Raw genomic sequence first — 21474 nt, 5'->3', positions numbered from 1 at the left:
TACCAGAAAGAATAAGATGTTAACTGATTCATTGGATAAAATCCACAACTATTCCTAAAGTCTTTTATAATATTGTGATTTTGGGGAAAATGGAATGGAAATACCTATGACCATAGTAGGACTGAGTTGGACATATCTCACAGTCAGTAAATGCATGTGTGCACACACACATGCACACACACCCAGGGCCTCTGTCTACCTGCCTCCAACTGACAGACGGATCAATTCAGCCATATCAGTAACAACTCTTCAGGCCACCTGGATTTTCAGTTTTGATCAAGTTGAGAAAAATCAGGCCATTTGGTGGCCTCTTGTTGGCAGTTGGTTACAGTGCCCCTAAATGTCTGCCTTCCTTGGCAGGAACTTAATCAGTGCTAAAATTCTTATCTTAAGGAGATTTTGACAGCAATTGGTAGAGCCAGCCTAAGTGTGAAAAAAAGAAAATGCTTCTGTATGACAGGAGCTCCATTACCTTCTTAAGCGCTAACCAAGCTTCCTCTTCCATCTTTTTCTAGAAGAAAGCATTATTAGAATCAGTAAGAGCCTCCAGTTGTAGGTTTCATGTTTCATGTGCAAATGCCCTGATGATGACAATGAGTTTATCAGAAGACAAACAGCCAAAACTTTTGAAGAGTGGAACAAGGTTTTGCAAGACTTGGAAACCATAGCCTTTGGAGCTAAAGAGTGAACAATCCCCTCTCCCCACACTCCAACTTCTATTTGTAAAACAAGCAGGATCAACTTGAACATGAAAATTGTAGGAAGAAACATATCACATGATTTATTGAGTGAAAAAGTTCCTTTTCATTCCATTCTACAACAGATTGGGCTAAAAGTCATTTTGAAAGAAAGTGCATCATTCAGGTGTTGTATCTCATCATGCAGTCACTCAGCAGCATTTTATTGAAAAGGGCGTGCACAGACTCAGACAACTGCAAACTATTTCGGCTACTACCTAGAGTAATTTTTGACACACTGTATTGGGAAAGTGCTTCAGCTCTGAACGACTTATCAAGGCAGACTGCATGCACCAATATGTTAGTTATTTGCTTGAAAAGACAACAATTTAGAATATGAAAATATATAAGCAGCATTCATGTAATACAGAATTCCTGAGAATAGTGTGTGCTATATAAATCTTTGAGAAATAATTTGTATTCATATGAAAACCATGATATAAAACATTTCTCTCAATGAAAGCAGAGTGATTTAAAACTCACATACTGTGAGGGGGCTGACAATATTTTGCTGTCAACAATCATGAAGGCAGAGCTAGGTTCTACTGCATTGGTTCACAAAAAGACATTTACAGATAACTTTTTCATTGTTTCTCTATGTTTTGATTGGTCTGAGAAATTACCAGAGAAGGTAACGTTTACATCAATTTATTAGAATTTTTTTAAATTAAAAGTACCATTCTCCTTTCATGTTTTTCTCTCTGGGCAATCAATACAATTTTAAACCCTAATGGTGGTAATATAAAAATAACTCAGAAAGAACAGAATTCTCAAGAACATGGCTATCATTATTCTTTGCTCTTCTGTAAAACAATTGTCTTTGTCTTATATACCTAATTTGGGAAAGACCTAAATGTTAGGTTCATTGGTGTCTTCAATAGGCATACAGAGTTTTTATGCTCAGGCATAGTATATACATTTAACTAACAAAGAAAAGGAAATGCTGCAGATGCTACAAAAATGGAGGAGCTTAAACTCCTTTGTGTAGTTAGTGGAATTAGTTGCTATGAGTATGCAGGTGGCAGAAACAGAATCTCTGGCGAATGTGAATGGAAGGGTCCCACGTGACAAGGGCATGGGAGGAAGTTTCGAGGTCCTACCCCTGGTTCAGTCAGATTCAGAATCAGAGGGCAAGCAGGGAGGGTAAGTATTTTTGACAAAAGCAAACCAAGGAACAACGAGGATCTAGCACAGCTTTTCCCTGGAGCAAAAGAAGAAAAAGCCGAAAGGCCATTTTCAGTGCTAGGATGACAAAAAGTAGTTTTCTAGTAAGAGAAACTTTACAATTTTCTTACTAGAGACACCCTAGCATATATACAAAGTAGCTTTATTTCCATTGTCTTTAGTCTAATCTTTATGCATTGTGGAAATAACTGTGCTTTGTTTGAGCAAAAACCAAACTGGACAAAGATTATGAATCATACATATATAGTATATATCTGAATGCGTGAGTATATGTAATTTGCCAACCCCCATTCCCGAGGGGAGGAAAAGTGAGATTCATTTTGATTGCTTTGCCAAGGAAAGGTGTCTTCATTTCTCCCATTCATTCCGGTGTTTCAACTCTACTCTTTCCTCCCCTCCCGCTCCCACTGCTTATGCCTCCACCAGACTTTCTTTCCTTGAATCCCTCATCATTCCTACTTCCTCCATCTGTGAACAATACCACAGACAGAGTTGACACAGAAGTAGCAACTCCGCTACAAAGCAAAATGAGGTCTTTCAGAATTGACTTGATCTTGGTTTTAGAGAGTTTTCAAAAATCAACCAAGTTGGTCTATCAAAGAAACAGTAACAGAAAACTCCCCTCATCGATGAAAATAAAATAAAATTTAAAAATGGGTGTTTTTTAACAAATAATACAAATTTATATCCATGCATTAATTTTCATCAGCTCATGAACAAAAATGTACATTGTTAGAAAAGCTTAAAGTGTTGCAAAGCATTTGGCTTCTGATTTCCTGAATAAACAAGTCACAAGGGCATACTATGTATCTGGTCTCAGAGCTGCACGAAATGTAACTTGCATTACACATTGCCAAGGTGCAAAGGTACAAGAAAAACCAACATATGTACAGCATTTCAAGTTATTCTGTTATTCTGCAAGAGTTATTATAATAAACCAAGGAGGAAAAAATTAAAAATACTATAAAACAGCCCTCCATGGTAAAATATGGATGAGTGGTATTCTATATGATATGAGAATAAACGCCCATATTTTTAAAGTATGTGGCTCTATTGGAATTCGTGGGTTTTTGGCTTGTTTGTTTTTTTAAAAAAGGCAGTGCGACTTGTTCTGCCGGTGAAACAACACGTTTGAATGTAGCCAATGCAATAGGATATATTTCAATGAATAGTATTCTTTTTAGAATCTTAGTTTTTGGTTTGACTACTAAAGGTGGTGTGCAACAATTCCACTGCATAGTCAATGTAAAGCAGCATAAATTCCTTGTGGCACAGATCCATAATCTCATCAAGGAACAAGAAAAATTCCCCAAACCTAGAAGCTGAAGGGACATGGAATTCTGGCAGCAAAGGCAATAACTGATTTAAAGTCATTTCTTGTAAGTCATTTCTTGTAAGTCATTTCTTGTAAGTATCTCTACTCAACCTAAATAATGTGCCAAAGTATGTGATTGAAGACCACATGAGACTTTCAGCATGCCTGGCTTATGAACGTTTACATGGAAATCTGTTGCTAGCATCCTCACCATCACCCTTCCCGTTACACTGCAGCTGATGGAGGGTGGAGGTCTCCCAACACACAACTCCCTGAGGCTGGTTCTGAGAATTAGATCCTGGCTTCCTGTACTGTCAATCTAACCATTCTTTAAGGTCATGAGTCATCTTTCTCTTCCCTAGAAGCCTGGACATTCCAAATCCCAGAGATGGTTGTGCTGCATTTCCAAGTAACATATCATACATGTGGTTTGCCAGGCGTGCCTTCCTCCTGGATCCCACCTAGAATTTAAAGTTGCTGTCATTCCCACTAATGCTTTTGCCCCCACTGGGCAACAGGAATCAACTAAGGCCATTCATGGTGAACGGGATGACCACTTTTTCTCCGTTGTTGTTGCAAATGTTCCAGTTCAGCCTCGTACATCATCTCTTGGACTAAGTACTTCTCCCGTCGTATTCGGTCATACAGGTTCTTTGGTACATCTGGAATCAGGTATGCGATGAATGACTTGATCCCAAAAACAAGGTGCTGCAAATTTAAGAGGGGAAAGTACAATTTTCAAAGATTCTGAAAGGCCAATTATAAAACAGATCATAAACATCATTGCATTTACCTTATAGTCCAGCATCAAAACACAGGTTGCACTATCTAGAATATTAATATTTTTGTTTCTATTACATAATTCTTTTATGATGAAAATGTATTATTTTTTTTTAAAGAGACCAATGAAAGTATTGTGTATAAAAAAGACAGGATCAAAAACCAAAAGGTAAAACCTGTGGTCTCAAGCTCAGAGGCTGAATGAGACCACCTGTGTTGAACCATCCCCTAACATGTTAGCAGTGTAACCTTACGCAAATCACCTATGTTCTCTGTGTCTCATCTCTAACATGGTAATAGTAATAGTATCTCTTAAAGGTTGTTACAAGGATTAAATGAGCAGATATATGTGAAGGGTGTGGAGAAGGGCTTGGAGCAGTATAAGCACCACTTAAATATCATGTCCTATTATAATAAATGCATCCTTTCTCTTTTCTGTAGAGGACAGAAAAGAGAAGAAAATCTGATACTGATAGAGTTAGCATGATATGTGGAAAAAACCCCATTTACCTGCAGGACTTTGTGACAATCATCCCTCCATGTGGAAAGGAAGAACTCGAGGCACTTTTAACTGGGTTTAGTATGAGTATCTCAGTAAACTGGTAATGGTAATAAATGACCCTATAAACTGATTCACTTAGAGAGACTGATACGCAAAAATGATTCAGTATTTTTATGACTGTTTGTTTAAAAAGCTGGTTTATCATCTATGAAGGCAAGCTTATAACTAGTTATAGACGACAAATTTCTTAAACTGACATAATTTTTCTTAAATAAAAAACTACAGCAAGTATCATACTTAAAAAAATTCATATTAAATTTGGAAACAAGACACAACTGCTCACACTGCTGCTTTTCCACACCATGTGGAAATTTCCAACAACACAGTAAGGCAAGCAAGATAAATGAGGCAGAAACCTCACAAGTGCAGCAACAAAGCTATTGTTATGGGCAACTTGAATTATTCTTTGAAAAGACAATCTAACAGATTTAACAGACAGAAGATTAGAAAATGAAAGAGTTAAACAAGGAGCTACGCACATTTTAGAAAGACAATTTGACAATTCCAGCAAAAATCAATCAAATCATAATGGAGGTTAACATAGTATTTATAACAGCAATAAAAATATCTACAAAATTTTTGGATATAAGAAGGAATGAACAAGCAAAAGAATATTTAAAAACTCTATTATAGGATATAAGAACGATTTGAATAAATTTCATATTTATTAGAATTTATTGGAATCAACAAGTGCTTTCTACAAATGTAATTCTTTTTTTAAATTTTTATTTATTTATTTATTTATTTATTTGACAGACAGAGATCACAAGTAGGCAGAGAGGCAGGCAGAGAGAGAGAGAGGAGGAAGCAGGCTCCCTGCTGAGCAGAGAGCCCGATGCGGGACTCGATCCCAGGACCCTGAGATCATGACCTGAGCCGAAGGCAGCGGCTTTACCCACTGAGCCACCCAGGTGCCCCCTCTTTTTTTAAATTAAATTTAATTTTTTTTTCAGTGTTCCAAGATTCATTGTTTATGCACCACACCCAGTGCTCCATGCAGTACGTGCCCTCCTTAATACCCACCACTAGGCTCACCCATACCCCCATCTCCTCCCCTCCAAAACCCTCAGTCTGTTTCTCAGAGTCCACAGTCCCCCATGGTTTGTCTCCCTCTCCGATTTCCCCCAATGCAAGTAATTCTAATCATAATCCTTGCATGATATTTGGGGGAGTCTGATGGCTTCTGCAATGTATATGAATGATTAATAACTCTAAATACCTAAGGCAATTTTTAAAAATAAGAGCAGGCTTGGCAGGGGTGGGAAATAGATGGCTTTATCAGATATGAAGATATATTCCCAAACCACGGCATTTAAATAGTGTGACAGTGAACAGGAATAGACAAATGAAGTAATGAAATCAGAACACCGAGGCCAGGCACATGCTTACTGTAGGGATTTGGAATATTATAGAGGCGGATTTACAAATCAGTGGATAAATAACATATTAGTAAATAGCAGTACAAAAAGTTATTTCATTATATAAAGAATAAGAAAAATAAGTCTTTCCTTCAGACTCTATGAAAAGTCCTGATATCTTAAAAGATGTGTGATAGATAAGACTATAAAATTAATAGTAAAAAATATGGTAGAATATTCTTTTGACCTGGAGATAAGAAAATTTCCTAAAGAAGCTAGACCAAAAAAGCCAAAACCTTAATAGGAAAACAATGATGGGCTTGATGACATCAAAATCAGACACTATTTGTTAATAGATAAAATTAATAGGTTATGGACAAGAAAGATATCTGGAGTGTTTATAACTGGTAAAGGCTGATTTATAACTGGTAAAGGCTGATTTATAACTGGCACACACAGAGGAAAATCTTGAGATGTGGTAACAAATAAACTGGAAACTCAGCCAAAATAGATCAAAGTTAGAAATTCACACACACACACAAAACCCAAAATGACTTTTTAGTAATATAATAGTCAATGTCATGAATAAATTGATCAAAACAAAACAAAACAAAACAACCCAAAAATATTACCTTACTCCTATCCATCTGAAAAATACTAGAAATTCAGACAATTTGAAAATCTGGTGAAAATCTAAGGGAATTTTGGAGAGGGACCTGTCAGTCTTATGTGAAATCAAGTATGCATATAAATAATTCCAAACCTGAGTAAAATACTCCTGAGAAACCCTTAAATATGGTTCAGAAGGTTACATGTCCAAGATTTCTAATAAGAGATTTATACAGGTGGAAAGAATTATTGTAGGCCTAAATATCCACCCAAGGGGACTACGGCACTTAAATTCAATGAACTATCATACTAAGTAGACAGAAGAAATTATCTAAATGTGGTAGACTTCATGGATAGATCTCTTTCTATATCTAAAAAAAGTAAAGTGGGTAAGAGATAAAAATGAGTTATCACATAATACCATTGAAGTAATTTTGAAAAAAGAACATTTAAAACAATATGTGTGTGTGTGTATTTTTTTTCCCCAAATAAACATGTGGAAAAACTTCTGAAAGAAAGAGAGTCGGTGCTTTTGGAGTAGGTGGGTAATGGAATTAGTAATGAGAAATAATGAAGAAAAGATAAAAAGGGAATCATATGTATCTACAATGAAAGTTTGCTGTGAATCGAGACATTTGACGAAGTCTGTTAATCTGAGTTCTAATAGAAGATGAAGAAAAAAGTGTACATTAAAAACACAGTAAAAAAACTTCCCAGAATCACTGCATTAGAAATATGCCTTAACCTTTTTGCTACCTGTAATAAAATGAAAAGTCATACTTTATCAGGAGACTTTTTTATAGGCTTATAGAGTCACTGGTTAATAGAATTTCATCCTGGATTAAACCTTAGAGGTAAGCATTTTGTATTACAGATGAAGGATGTTTCACAACAAAATTTGACATATTTTTTGGAGATCAGTGGTGAGGTATATTTGCCGGTATGGCTACTTTTTCTCTCTCCCTAAGAAACAGTTGCATTCAAAGTGCTTTTTCACAGAATTTGTGAATATCCAATATATCCCAGCACTAAATGCTTCACTGTATTAAGCTTCTTTTTTTTTTTTAATTTTTTTTTTTAAGATTTTATTTATTTATTTGACAGACAGAGATCACAAGTAGGCAGAGAGGCAGGCAGAGAGAGAGGAGGAAGCAGGCTCCCGGCTGAGCAGAGAGCCCGATGTGGGGCTCGATCCCAGGACTCTGAGATCGTGACCTGAGCCAAAGGCAGAGGCTTTAACCCACTGAGCCACTCAGGTGCCCTGTATTAAGCTTCTTATATGCTAAGGAAGTCAATAATACTATAGCTGCTTCAAGATTTCTTCACAGGACTAGTCTAATATTAATGAGTCTGGCAATCAAAATTTATGTGTATTTTATGAAAGTGCTCTCGGGCATTGTTTATTCAATTATGCACTGTTCCTTATACAAATACACATGTGGTCAGCTGTAATTAAGTTGATTAGCAAATAAGTTTCTCCACCTTGATGAGTAAGTAGAGATTCTCTCATCAAATGATGAAAACCATCCTTTCCTTTAATGTGGTTACTCAGAGGTTCAAAGTTAAGTTTTCAGTTCAAATGTTAATAGCTTCTTTTATCCTCATTTTCTGATATTCATACCCACTGATCTACCTTCTTATATTTTTCAGCTTTTTCTTTTTTGTACGTTGTATAGCAGGTTCACCATACCTAAACCTTGTACTGTATATCAACAAGTCCTTTTTGGGAACTCAGTGAGGAACTACTATATTGAAGAGTCAACTAATGTCTCAGTCAGAAAAGCGTTTACCCATAGTGATTTTATCAGCCTGTGACTAACCTCAAACACGATAATGAAGGCCAATCGAGCAGCAAGGATATGCCAGTATTGTAAGGTGAACTCATAGGGCTTGGAACTCCAAGGGGGACCTCTGTAGTCTCGGTACCTAAAATCCACAAGACAAAGATTTGAGGCATAGAGATTAAAGTGCGAAGGCCCCACATGTTTTTAATTTGCCAAAACCCCAAAGTGTCAGTTGAAATGGGCTCATCAGCGTGTAGAGAGAGGAGATGGGAGATGAAAGCAAGAAGAAAAGATAGCTATAATTTATAATGAAGTACCTGCAATAGCCAGATTTTCCCATACCAAGCTCGCTCAGGTCAAAGAAGGATAGGCTATTGTTGACATATCCCTTTAAACAACTGGGAGAAAAGAAAAGCATCATGTAATTCAGAGTCATAAGTTTCTAGTTCAATTTCTTCATTACACATGACAGGATTTGGTAAGTGCTGTTATTCCTTCCATTTTAATTATAAATTCCTAACGACTCAGCTCTCTGATTTTATCTCCTCACTTCCATTAATCTATAATTTTATCTCAATGAGACAGAATCTTGTCTGCCGTTTCCCCACACTTCATTTACCTCCCTTTATTAAGTGTTTACTATGTACTTGGCATTGTGTTAATTATTTCCCTTGTGTTAAGACCCTAAAAATATAAGTTTTATAAATATATACGCATATCACCCTATCTGGCTAATTGTAAGTAAGCAGCCAATTGATCAACATGTGTCTTTGTGATTTATTAACTTATTCAATACATATTTATTGAGAACCTATAATTTGTTAGAAAATTCCTAGACAGTTGTTATTTGACAAGGAACAAAACAGATTGAAATCCCTGTCCTGGTGGTGAAGTATTAAATTGTGGTCAGAATCAACTTTTACCATAACCTTAGAACATATATATTATTATCTTCATCATATAGATTAAAGAACTAAATTTTACAGAGACTAAATAACTTCCTCCTAAGACTGTGTTTCTCAAAATTTTTGATCTTGACTAATCTTTACATTTTTAAAAATTACTGAGAATCTCAAGGAACATTTTACAGAGGACTATATGTATTGGTATTCAGCACATTAGAAATTAAAATAGAAATTTAGAAAATATTTATCTATTAATTCATTTAAAATAATTTATCACATACATTAAAAGTTGATATAAATAGCACATTTTTGAAGAAAAATAGTTTGTATGTTCCAAAAGATGAAGTGAGGAGAATGGCATCCTTTGATGTCTTCCTTAATAGAAGATAGCTAGATTCTCATATTTATTTCTGCATTAAATCCGGTTGCAGTATGTTGTTTTGATTGAAGAATAAGTAGATAATTACATAGATAAGTACTTTAAAAAAGGTATTTTAATAGCATTTCAAGTAATTATTGATTTAAAAAAACTTTTTTTAAAAATTTCTTTTCAGCATAACAGAATTCATTGTTTATGCACCACGCCCAGTGCTCCATGCAATACGTGCCTACATAATACCCACCACCTGGCTCCCCCAACCTCCTACCCCCTGCCCCTTCAAAACCCTCAGATTATTTTTCAGAGTCCATAGTCCATAGTCTCTCATGGTTCATCTCCCCTTCCAGTTTCTCTCAACTCCCTTCTCCTCTCCATCTCCCTATGCCCTCCATGTTATGCTCCAAACCATATGATAATTGACTCTCTCTGCTTGACTTATTTCACTTAGCATACTCTCTTCCAGTCCCATCCATGTTGATAAAAAATTGGGTATTCATCCTTTCTGATGGAGGCATAATACTCCATAGTGTATATGGACCACATCTTCCTTATCCATTCGTCCGTTGAAGGGCATCTTGGTTCTCTCCACAGTTTGGTGACCGTGGCCATTGCTGCTATAAACATTGGGGTACAGATGGCCCTTCTTTTCACTACATCTGTATCTTTGGGGTAAATACCCAGTAGTGCAATTGCAGGGTTATAGGGAAGCTCTATTTTTAATTTCTTAGGGAATCTCCACACTGTTCTCCAAAGTGGCTGCACCAACTTGCATTCCCACCAACAGTGTCAGAGGGTTCCCCTTTCTCCACATCTTCTCCAACACACGTTGTTTCCTGTCTTGCTGATTATTGATATTTTTCATTGACATTAGATCAAAGTTCTACCCGTGGTCATTTCTTAAAGTTTAATTGCAATGTGGAGCCTTAAAGTATTAATAAACTTTTCATATGGATTTTACATTAAAATCCACAGGTCTATCTTGTATTTCAAATTCATATTTTATCCATGCATGATATTGTGACATTAAATATGGGTCACTTGGGAAATAGTTTCCTAAATTATGCAGATCTTCCAAATGTTGTTATATTTCTACAATGGACTATGAAAATCATAATGGACTATGAAAATCACCACTGATTTTTATCAGGAAAAAAATCTGTAAATACTGGGAATCTTTCAAGTTCAGTGGTAGATTAAATTATCCAAAATTCTGATTTTCACTTCAAAACTTGAACTTTCTTAATGGCAACAAATACTGTCAATTATTTCCCCTAAAATGACAAGCTAGTTTTGTCCATTTCTAGAAGAGTGCCTCCTAAATACCCAAGTCTGAATAATAATAGTATATATGGAAATCATTATTTCATGTTAAAAAATTTTGTTTAGTTTGCAAATCCAACAATCATGCAAGTGTTTTTCTCTGAGATGACCATCCCCATACTTAAACATGTAGCAGAAGACCTTTGTCACACTTTGCATTTTATCCAATGGAATACTGAAAAGATATTTATTCAAGGGTGGAGATCTGATAAAATTAACAATCATTATTGCTTCATCAAGGGCATGCTGAATTTTATTACTGGCACTTTTTAAATGGTCGTTCTACAATGGTGAGGAACACAACCATTGTTAGTACTTTTTGGTACCACTGCCTTCAGTTACATGAAGCCACGGGATCATTTTATCCACTATCACTTTTGTTTTTAACCATCTGTACAAATGTCTATTTGGCAAAACAAACAAATAATATCTTAGTATTATTAAGAAAATAATCTGAAAGAGATCTGTCCTATGCTGAGAGTCACTCCCCAGGATAAACAGCTGTTAAAGCCTGGATTCAAATGTGCATCTATCTCATTCTAACCCCTGACTTCTAAAGTGCAGCACCACACTGGTTTCACTCCCCTCCCCATCCACCTCAGACCCCATGATTTATCATCCCAATTGCTCTCCTGCCAATACCCTCCTCTTCACTGCCATTTTGTCCTTTTGATATTTTGTTTGGGAAATTTCTGATCTGAATGAATCTACTCCAGTTTAGCTGCTAAGGATAACTGGAAAAAATTAAATAACAGGATGGCCCTATGAATGTGTGGTTCCAACCTCCTCCAAGCCCTCCACATATCTTCTTGAAGTCATTCTACATCTGGTCACTGGGTATGGAGAAGGCACTGGGTGCTATCTCCATGAAAGGCAGGACTTGAAAAGTAAACAGAGAGATAACCGACCAGTATCATTTCCACCTGCCACTAGGTGGAAGCAAAGACAGTAGCAAATAATGCTTCTAAGGAAGAGGGCGGCCCAAACCTGCCTACATATTATAAACCCTTGAAATCTGCTTCTAGACTATTTTGAATTAAGAAAAAAGGGACCTTTTTTGGTTTTTCACTGTTAGTACTAAAACCAGTTTACTTATATGGTCTTTTATAGTTTATAAAATGTTACTTTAGACACCAATTCTTTTTTAAAGTTAGTTAATTAATTAATTAATTAATCCGAGAGAGAGAGAGAGAGAGAGAGAGAGAGAGAGAGAGAAAAAGCACAACCAGGGGGAGCAGCAAGCAAACGGAGAAGCAGGCTCCCTGATGAGCAAGGAGCCTGGCGTGGGACTTAATTCCAGGACTCCAAGATCATGACTTCAGCCAAAGGCAGATGCTTATCTGACTGAGCCACCCAGGCGTCCCTAGACACCGTTTCTTTATTACAGGTCCAGACTGATGATGTGTCTTTTAGTAAAAGGCAAAGATAAAATTTGAACCTAGGGTGTTTCATTTTAAGTTAAATTCTCTTGACAAGACTCCAAAATATATTTTATGCCCTTATTACTTCTCTTTGAAAAGCAGATATTTATGATCAGAAAGGCATTTATTTTAGTGTTCTGAGAAAAACATCAGTTCATCAGTGGAGCAAAGGATTGATTTCATCTTAAGCCACAGCTCAGACTCTTGGGGCACATGCCTTGCATCTAAATAAGATGCATGCCCAAAGCTGCTCCTGAGGCAGGAGGGCAAGTGGCTTCTCCCATCACTACTTCCACACCTAAGACTAATCTCCAGCTGAAACTCCGATTTCTGTTCCCCAAGTCTAGTGCTCTCTTGCACTCTTTCTTAATACTTGCTTTGAAGAAGGAAAGATGTGAAAAATCCATTTCCCCTTAAACAGTGCTTGTAAACTGGGTGATTTTGTCCCCCAGGCAATGTCTGAGGACAATTTTAGGTTGTCACAATCTGGGGAATAGGGAGGTTGCTAGTTGTATCTACTGGGTAGGAGGCCAAGGATGCTACTGAATATCCTACAATGCATAGAATAGCCCCTACCTTTCCCCCAGAATAGAATGATCTCATCTAAAACGCCCATAGCACAGAGGTCAAGAAATGCTGTTCTACTGAGGGTTTTGGAGGGAAGAGGGTTGGGTGGGCCTGGTGGTGGGAATTAAGGAGGGCATGTATTGCATGGAGCACTGGGTGTGGTGCATAAACAATGAATTTTGGAACACTGACAATAAAATAAAATAAAATTTTAAAAAATAAAATAAAATAAAATAAAATAAATAATTTGAAAATAAAACAAAATGCTGTTCTAAAGTATGGACTCAAATTTTATTAACAAAAGACAAAAGTCCAGGGCAGCATTTCTGCACCTTAAAATCCCTAGTTAAAAATCCCTTTTGAAGAAAGGGGCTCCTGGGTGGCTCAGTCCATTAAGGGTCTGCCTTCAGCTCAGGTCATGATCTCAGGGTCCTGGGATCAAGTCTCACATCGGGCTCCCTGCTCAATGGGGAGTCTGTTCCCTCTGCCTCCTGGTTTGTGCTCTCTGTCACTATCTCTCTCTCTCTCAAATAAGTAAAATTTTTAACAAAAAGAAAGAAAGAAAACTCTCCTGTCATGTAGCTGACATTTCCCTCATATTTTGTATTTCCTTGCAAACTAGCTTTATTCCCTGAAGCAATTTGATTAACCAGTGTGGTCCCAACTATATAGTCAGAAGATTGCATTGGACGATTTCTAACATCTGTTCCAGTTCTGAATTTTACTTCTAAATACATTATAATGTTTTTAACATTTGGATACCAGTGATGCATTTACACGTATAACACAGAGACACTTTAAAGTTATTTGCATAAGAAAACACTGTCACCCTTTTTATCCCGCTTGATTTCATTCAATAAGCATATTGTAAGTACAATGATCAAAAACACTGCCCTTAATGGTTACAGAACAGAACTTCCCAATGAGTTCCCATTTCAATCACAAACATAAAACATATCAGAAAAAAGTATGAATTTCAACCTTACTTTTCACCATACTCAAAACGACTTGCACAGGGGCCATATTTGTATTCATAGACAAAACGTGGGATGTAATCAGATGTAATAGCGATTACAAATGCATTGGTGATCACGGCCAGTATACCAATTCCTTCGAGAATGCCATACCAGATTCCTAGGGGGGAAAAAGAGTAGACATAGGGAATGAAATGGAAAAAAAAAAAAAAATGAAAACCCTTTCATGACTCTTCTTTGGAAAGAGTGTTTTTACTTCTACTGGGGCCATGGCTTTGTCCATTATTTACTTTCTTAGTATAATATCTCACTACATATCCAACATCTACTGAATACTTTTCCACTGAGGGAAAGTTGACCCCATCTAGAGAGATCTGAAAATGAAAATATCATCAGGAATTGTTTCAAGGACCTTTTAAAGTAAAAATATAAAAACGTGTCAAGATCTGGAGATCACTAGCAGACTTTTCCAATTTGGTATACATATGTACAAAAAAGCTTTTGAAATTATATACAGTATCCACATACTATTGGTTATAGTCAAAACTGATGTTTCAAATAGCATTAAACTTAGCTTTAAATATATGGATATTAAAAAAAAAAGTTCTGGAAAGAGATATTCACAAGTGCTAAAGCTGATGGGATAGCATGGCAACTTCCTCTCTGCCAACCCCTTTCTTCGTTTTTCAAAATCTTTACTATGTTTCATTATATTGAGTCGTAATGAACAAAATAAAAATACAGAAGACATAAGATATAAAATATCATGAAACAAATCAGAATTCATAAAAATATTCAAATTCATCAAAATTTAACATTTATTTTTATAAAAGTAACAATATTTGGTGAAAAGAAAGCAATCACCAGGGAGAAAATATTTGCTTCACAAAAAAATGGACAAAGTGTTATGATATAAAATGTACAAAATGTCCTAAATTTTAAGAAGGCAACAGAAAAATGGGCAAAGAATACAAATGAGTAATTTGCTACGAAAATGCAAATAATTGATAAATATATTAAAATTTTTTCAGTTACTAGTATTTGGAAAAAGGTCCTCCAAAAAGTAAGATTATTAAAAAAAATCTACCAGATTATAGAAGATTTGAAAGTCTTAGACCATCCACTGCTGCTTAGGGATTGTGGAAACCAGTGAACAGAAACCAACATGGTTGTTTGATGTATGACTTGTTAGAATATTTGTGGTGATTAATCTGATATCTTTTAAAATTAAAATATCGGTACATTTTAATCTAGCAGGCCTTCTTTTTGGGATCTATACCTGTACACACACATTTATGGATATGTGATACATAATACATATAATATCGAAGTCTTTGTCTATATTTATACCTATATTTGTCTATTGCTAGATTTATGTATGCTTATTCCTGCTTACAGTGGGAAAGCTAAGTAAATGACCTAATCTTGAGGAGATTATATTGAGGAAATAATCTAAGTATGTAAGAAGATGTATGTTCACCTCAGTGTTGCTTCTTATAGAAAAAAACTGGGGCTATGTAAGCATCTCTAGTTAAGGGAATGATTTTTTTTTAGAAATGTCATAAAACGTGCCATAGAAATTTGTGGAGGAACTATAAAGAAGGAGGCAGAGCTATGTTTATTAACATGGAAAAACATATATGAGATCGTTTTTAGTGATAAGTTAATGAAATAGCATGTTTAATGTAAAATACTCTCAACTAAGTTAGTGTTTCTTCCATGATTTTGTTAATCAAAACTGCTCTGTTTTGTTATAGTTGGAAGGGAGTCCCAAGAATGGAAACCCATACAGGGCTGAGATCAAGGCTCTTGGCCTCAGCAATGCAAAAGCTATGTGATTTCTGCCTCTTACCTATGTCAGTTGCTCGAGCCGGCAGAGGCCTCCGCCACTGGGTAACAAATTTGTATGCGTCCAGCCTGATCTCAATGATGTTGTTCAACAACGCCAAAAGAGGGGCCAGAGGAAAAGCCGCAACAAAGATGGTGGTAAAACCAAACTGCAAAACTATAAAGGGAGAGTGTTGTAAAATTAGTAACATAAACCGTATCGTTTCTTAAATGCTTTCTTGGTGCCCTCTGAGGGGCTTCCCATAAATCATCTTTAGTCCTTTCAATATCCCTACAAGGTAGATATGCTCATCATATTTTGCTGTTGAGATAATTATAGCTCATATGTGTGAAGTCAGCTTGCCAAAGTGTGGATAGCAAACAATGTGAAAACCTGCATTTAAACTTTGATCTCAAAGGATTGAAAGTTTCTGTGCTTTCCATCACTCTACCAGGCGGCTCGAAGGAAGAGCGAATAAAAAAGTCAAAGAGATGGCCTTAAAGAAAACCTCTAGGGGACCCAAGACACCTAATCTTGTCCTTTCTTTTTATGGAGGAGACGACTTTAAAGGCCAGAGAAAGAGCAAATGTGAAGACAACACACAAAGATTTTAACAGTTGGAGTGAGAATCAGGCTTCTCAAAGAAGCTAAACTCACACCATGTCTGTGCAAAGGTTTATTGCAAGAAATAATCATCACTTTATTTGAACAGGGTGGTGTATTTTTGATATAGGAATGGGTTCTGATTTATTTTGTTCCTTTAAAAAGATCTGCACTAAAGGTAGATGTTCTACTATGAGAATACCCTCCATTCTGGTCAAATGGGACAGTTGACAAAGGACAGAATTTGTGAGCCTTTCAAGGACATTGTTTTAATATCTTCTCTAGTTATGTTGAGAAAAAGGTACAGAGGTATTTTAGAACGCTTGGGGTTAGAAAGGAGAGAGATGGTTTTCTCTCTTGAACCAAAGCCTGTGTGAAGGAAAAAAAAAAAAAAAAAAACCGTACTAAAAAGGCCAAATAGCTGCGCAGAAGTTTCTCTCCTTACCCATTTCTAAATACTCATCCATCAGCCCATGAATATTCATGGGCTGCAGGTTCCAATCATTTTCCCACTGAGGAATCGATGCATCTTGTATTCCCCGCTTGATTTTATGTCGTGACCACCAGTTCTGGATCAACCTACATCACAGAGCAGACAAGAGGCTTTTGAACTCTTAAAAGCATATGGTGAACAATTTATAGTGTAATAAGAAAAGAGAGATAAGCACTACCTTGGGAGTATACTAGGCATTTCTGGGAACTGCGGGTATTTGCATGGTCTCAACTTCCAAGTTTAGGAGGCAGGAATAGGCTTCAGCCTTCTTCGACCTTGCACACATCTACCTTTGTATCTGGGAATTAATTCCCCCCCACACTTATGTACTTCCTGATACTTAACAGACAAACACCCATTTGTAGGATTCCTTCCCTCTACCCCCTCAACCTCTATATGCACTTAAACTTCTATGTTGCCTAGTATGATTTCATCTGAGCCCTTCATTACTCATAACCCCAAATCTTCTGGATTGTGCTCTCTGAACATGAGTAAAATCATGTTCCATACCAAATAACTGAGCCCTAGATAAGGTTTCAAGAGATATAGGTTCTAGTCTCCACCCTACAATGCACTAGCTGTGTGACTTTTACTAAGTCTATTTACCTCTGTGGTTCATGAAGATGAAGGCTTTGATTATTAACAATTACATTTTGCTACTATAGTGAACAATAATTTATGGCAATGGATCTGTGCCTGGGTCCATTTAAAAGACTTGGAATGGAATTAACAGCACTATTTCCCTAGCTTAGGGGCAGTCTTGAAATTATGTGACCCTGAAATATCCCATCGTGGGGACTTCTGGGCAATTATTTATTTTAAGAGTTAGATGAACATTACCTCCAGAATGAAGTGAATTCCAAAATGAATCCCAACTCTCATTATTAATTAATCATGGACCTAGAACTCAGTGGGTATTGGAAGACCAACCAGAGACCAAAATGTCAGGTAGTCAGTTCCTCACGTAGGTCCCATAGAGATTGCTTCTGGGACCTCATGGAGATGCAAAAGGGGCTGGGTGCTGAGATTGAGGCAGGCCTGTTTGGTTTAATTTTATTTACTTCAGCCTGCTTAAGATTTTACTTTAAAAAAGAGAACTGAGTTATAAATGTTTCAAAATTATTGCTTTATTGACTGGTCCACCCCTGTTGGATTCAGAAAAACACCAACAGGATATCCCTTACCATGGTACGTTAGAGATCTGATATACACAATCCAGGCTGACCACATGGGCAAGATCATGCTGAAAATGTGTTATCCAAGGTGCATGCTATGTACAGAGGCACACAGACAACGGCAACCACAAGAATCATTCTCAATAGTATAATGACGACTACGCCATCTTGATGGTGCTTATGAAGCTATTTCATTCACAGCACAGCAGATCCTGTGGTGGGCACTTGCTACCTAACCTCCTCAGCTATTTTCAAGTGATGTTTCCAAATCCTGTGTCTCAAACAGATAAGCCAGGGATAGGAAGGGATACAAACAATGAACTGGGCTCCCTAATCCCTATGCTCTCTTCATTTACAAGAGATATTTATTTTTTCTGTTTTGAATATTGAGGATCTGTATAAAAATCTCTTTTAAAAAGTATTTTGTCATTTATTGATGAGGTTTAAAGATCACTGGGCATTTCTTGTAATCTCCTCCTTTATTTTATAAATAAGAAAAATAATATAACAGATAGGTCAAGGAAATTACAAGCATCTTCATTTGGCAAGAGGCAGAGAAGGAATGTGAACCAGGTCTCTGTGATTTCATAGTCCAAGTTCTAAGACTGCCTGTAACTTACCACAATGGTTTATGGCAGATTTTAGGGTAAATATCACTTCTCCAGCCCTAAGGTCTCTGCTCTGGAATGTCCTGAGACCATTGTTGGCCAATAAGGAGAAAGAATCACGGCATAATGAGATGACTAAGCCTAAGCTATTTATATCTTCAATTAGAAATTCCTCAAAATAGTCTTGCTTTTAACCTTGGTTAGGCCTCAAAGCTTCCATCAGACATTGTTTTACACAAACTGTATTTCAGTGTATTTGGAAGAGTAATCTATGTTATTCTTTTTTAAGAGGGGAAGCATAAATGTCTTTGTTAAACAATGACAACCTTGGTCTTTTGATGGCCGGAAGAACCCAGAAAGTTATTCTTCTCCTCAAGAATCTATACTGTCAATAGTGATTTAAGAATAGCAACAAACACTTTAATGTGTTGAACAGAGTACCAGGTGCTCGACACCCACTCTTTCGTTTAATCCTCATAAGTGTTTGCTCAAGGCACATATAGCCATTGATCCTCTTAGAGATGTGAAGACTGAGGCTCAGAAAGGTCAACTAACTCACACATGGTCGCTCACTTAGTGAGCAGAAGAGCAGGAACTGAATCCACTCCTGTCTGTCTAATAGGCCCCAATTCTTAAGAACTATTCCCACTACTTCTGTCTTTTTTTGGAACTATATATAAGGTAAGTTTAAAAATCAAGTGCTCACGGATATCCCAGTTCCATGAAGTTGTTCCATATTTGCTTCAAAAACATGATAACGCCCATCTGGAGGCAGAGGTCTATCAAACAGCCACTGGGATGACACTGAAACACAGCGACAACAATGGTCTTGCTCTTCTCGGTTGGTTACATGTTCCCACCTTCACACTATACATCCAATTCTAAAGCTAGCTACACAATCTCAGTGCATCAAGAAAATAAAAACAAGGAAGAAATAACATGTTGAAGGACACCTGATAGGGAAGTTTCCAGGAATTAGAATGGAATATTGATTGGAATTATAACAGCAATAAAAACAAATCTTTTTATCATTTAAATTCAATTAGCCAACATATAATACATCCTCAGTTTCAGATGCAGTGTTCAATAATTCAACAGTTGCCTATAACACCCAGTGCTCATCATATCACATGCCCTCCTTAATGCCCATCACGCAGTTACCCCATGCCCCCACCCACCTCCCCTCTAGCCACCCTCCGTTTGTTTCCTAGAGTTCAGAGTCACAGTTTGTCTCCCTCTTTATTACTTCCCATTCAGTTTTCTCTCCTTTCACCTATGGCCCTCTGTGTTGTTTCTCATATTCTACATATAACAAATCTATCTTTTAATGAGCACTTACTATCTATCAAGCTGTGTATTAAGCATGGTCCCATTTAATGAGTGCTCAGGAATACTGTGTATCTATTAACAACCAGGAGACAGAAAAATGTTTGTTTATAATATGTTCTTCTACAATAACCTTTTTGAAACAGAATAATTTTAAATGTGTAGAAAACTGCAAGGAAAGTACAGAGAATGCCCATACACACTTCAGCCAATTCCCTCCACTGCCCCTTATGTTATCAAGGTGTATTTGTCAAAGGTGAGAAGCCAACATTATCTGATGTTTTCATGAGTTTAGACTGTGTCTATGTGTTTTGAGAATGGAGGGAGATCACAGATGTAAATTTCACCACATCCCTTCAGAAGTTATATGATAGCCACAGACATCACTAGTGACATAATCTTCATCAGTGCTTGGTACACTGTTTGCCAGGTATTTCTACTGTAAAGTTAATCATTTTTCCCTTTCCCTATTATTTTCTGAAGTGAATCAAATCTAGCCTATTCTAAAGATAGTAGGCACATGTTAAGATCTATATCCTAGAGAGAGAATATCTACCTATACTAGAATGTATTTTTAAGTGAAAAAAACATGCCACAGAATGCCTCGTCAGTATGATCTCAATTTTGCCTTCCTTGTGCTCCTCTGCTTTTTCAGATGTCCAAAAATGGTTAGAATTAGAAACCCCTCCAAAACAAAAATGTGATTACAATGAAAATTGCAAATGACATGTTTTGCTTGAAAACTTTGTACTGTAGAGGATAAAGCGTGGGTCTGTCTCTTTACAAATGGGTTCATGTCCTCCTCATAAGAACAATAGTCACTAGAGCTTTGATCCTCAGTTTCTATTTCTATCATATTGGTACCAGTGGGACTTCAAAGGGAACAGATAATTAGGACATGAAGAGCCTGGTTTTCCGGTTCCAGCCCAGTAATTTAAAACTCCCTAAACTGAGTCAGAGAGTGAGAGAGAAGCTTGCCAGTGGTAATTTTTATTGTGTAGAGAAGTCACAGTTCTCCCATTGAAGCATGCCTCTTCCTTCTAGGATGAATTTAGGACCCCCTGAGTTCTGCCACATATATATGATAAATGGGTTCCATAGAATGTCTGAGACAGAGTAATTACTAAGCTACAGAGGCATACATCACAGCTGCAAGATGAAACGCTTCATTTTTATAGAGAGACTGAAAGATGTGAATTAACATGTATAAGGTCATACAATGTGGATTGCTGACATGGAATTGAAAGCCTTGGTCTCCTGCACCCCAATCCTCTGCTCTTGTACATGATGCTAAAGATGAATTCTATTTACCCAATATTGCCTTGAAGGGATGGTTTAGCAAAGCATATTATTGTGTAGAAAGAGAAAAAAAAAAGACCATTATTGAACCATGTGATTGGCTCATTCTCCACAATCGTAGGCCAAAGTGGGGAGGCCAACGAAAGACAATTTATAATTTTGTTGAAATTGAGACTTCATGGCTTGGTGATTTATAGGGCAGAGAAAGGGATCCAATAGTTTTTGTGGATCTGCCCTCCTCAAATA

The 21474-nt window shown here is 36.8% G+C and overlaps 1 protein-coding gene across 3 annotated transcripts in view; it reads right to left on the bottom strand.

The window, feature by feature from the left end:
- Positions 1 to 3004: 3004 nt before the first annotated feature.
- ANO3 (anoctamin 3) overlaps positions 3005 to 21474 on the bottom strand; it is a 411475-nt gene continuing 393005 nt past the window's right edge. For all 3 annotated transcript variants that reach the window (XM_032359616.1, XM_032359617.1, XM_032359618.1), the window contains 7 exons: positions 19310 to 19407; positions 16773 to 16906; positions 15749 to 15901; positions 13909 to 14056; positions 8648 to 8728; positions 8367 to 8472; positions 3005 to 3945 (listed from right to left, as the gene is read on the bottom strand). In XM_032359616.1, the coding sequence (XP_032215507.1) occupies positions 3763 to 3945; positions 8367 to 8472; positions 8648 to 8728; positions 13909 to 14056; positions 15749 to 15901; positions 16773 to 16906; positions 19310 to 19407 (903 nt within the window). In that variant the 3' untranslated portion in view covers positions 3005 to 3762. The remainder of the gene's footprint in view (positions 3946 to 8366; positions 8473 to 8647; positions 8729 to 13908; positions 14057 to 15748; positions 15902 to 16772; positions 16907 to 19309; positions 19408 to 21474) is intronic.

This window comes from Mustela erminea, chromosome 9, assembly GCF_009829155.1.
Source record: "Mustela erminea isolate mMusErm1 chromosome 9, mMusErm1.Pri, whole genome shotgun sequence".
Taxonomy (NCBI): Eukaryota; Metazoa; Chordata; class Mammalia; order Carnivora; family Mustelidae; genus Mustela; species Mustela erminea.
The sequence above is the reverse complement of the archived record's forward strand: the minus strand, read 5'-3'. Positions and strand labels throughout refer to the sequence as shown.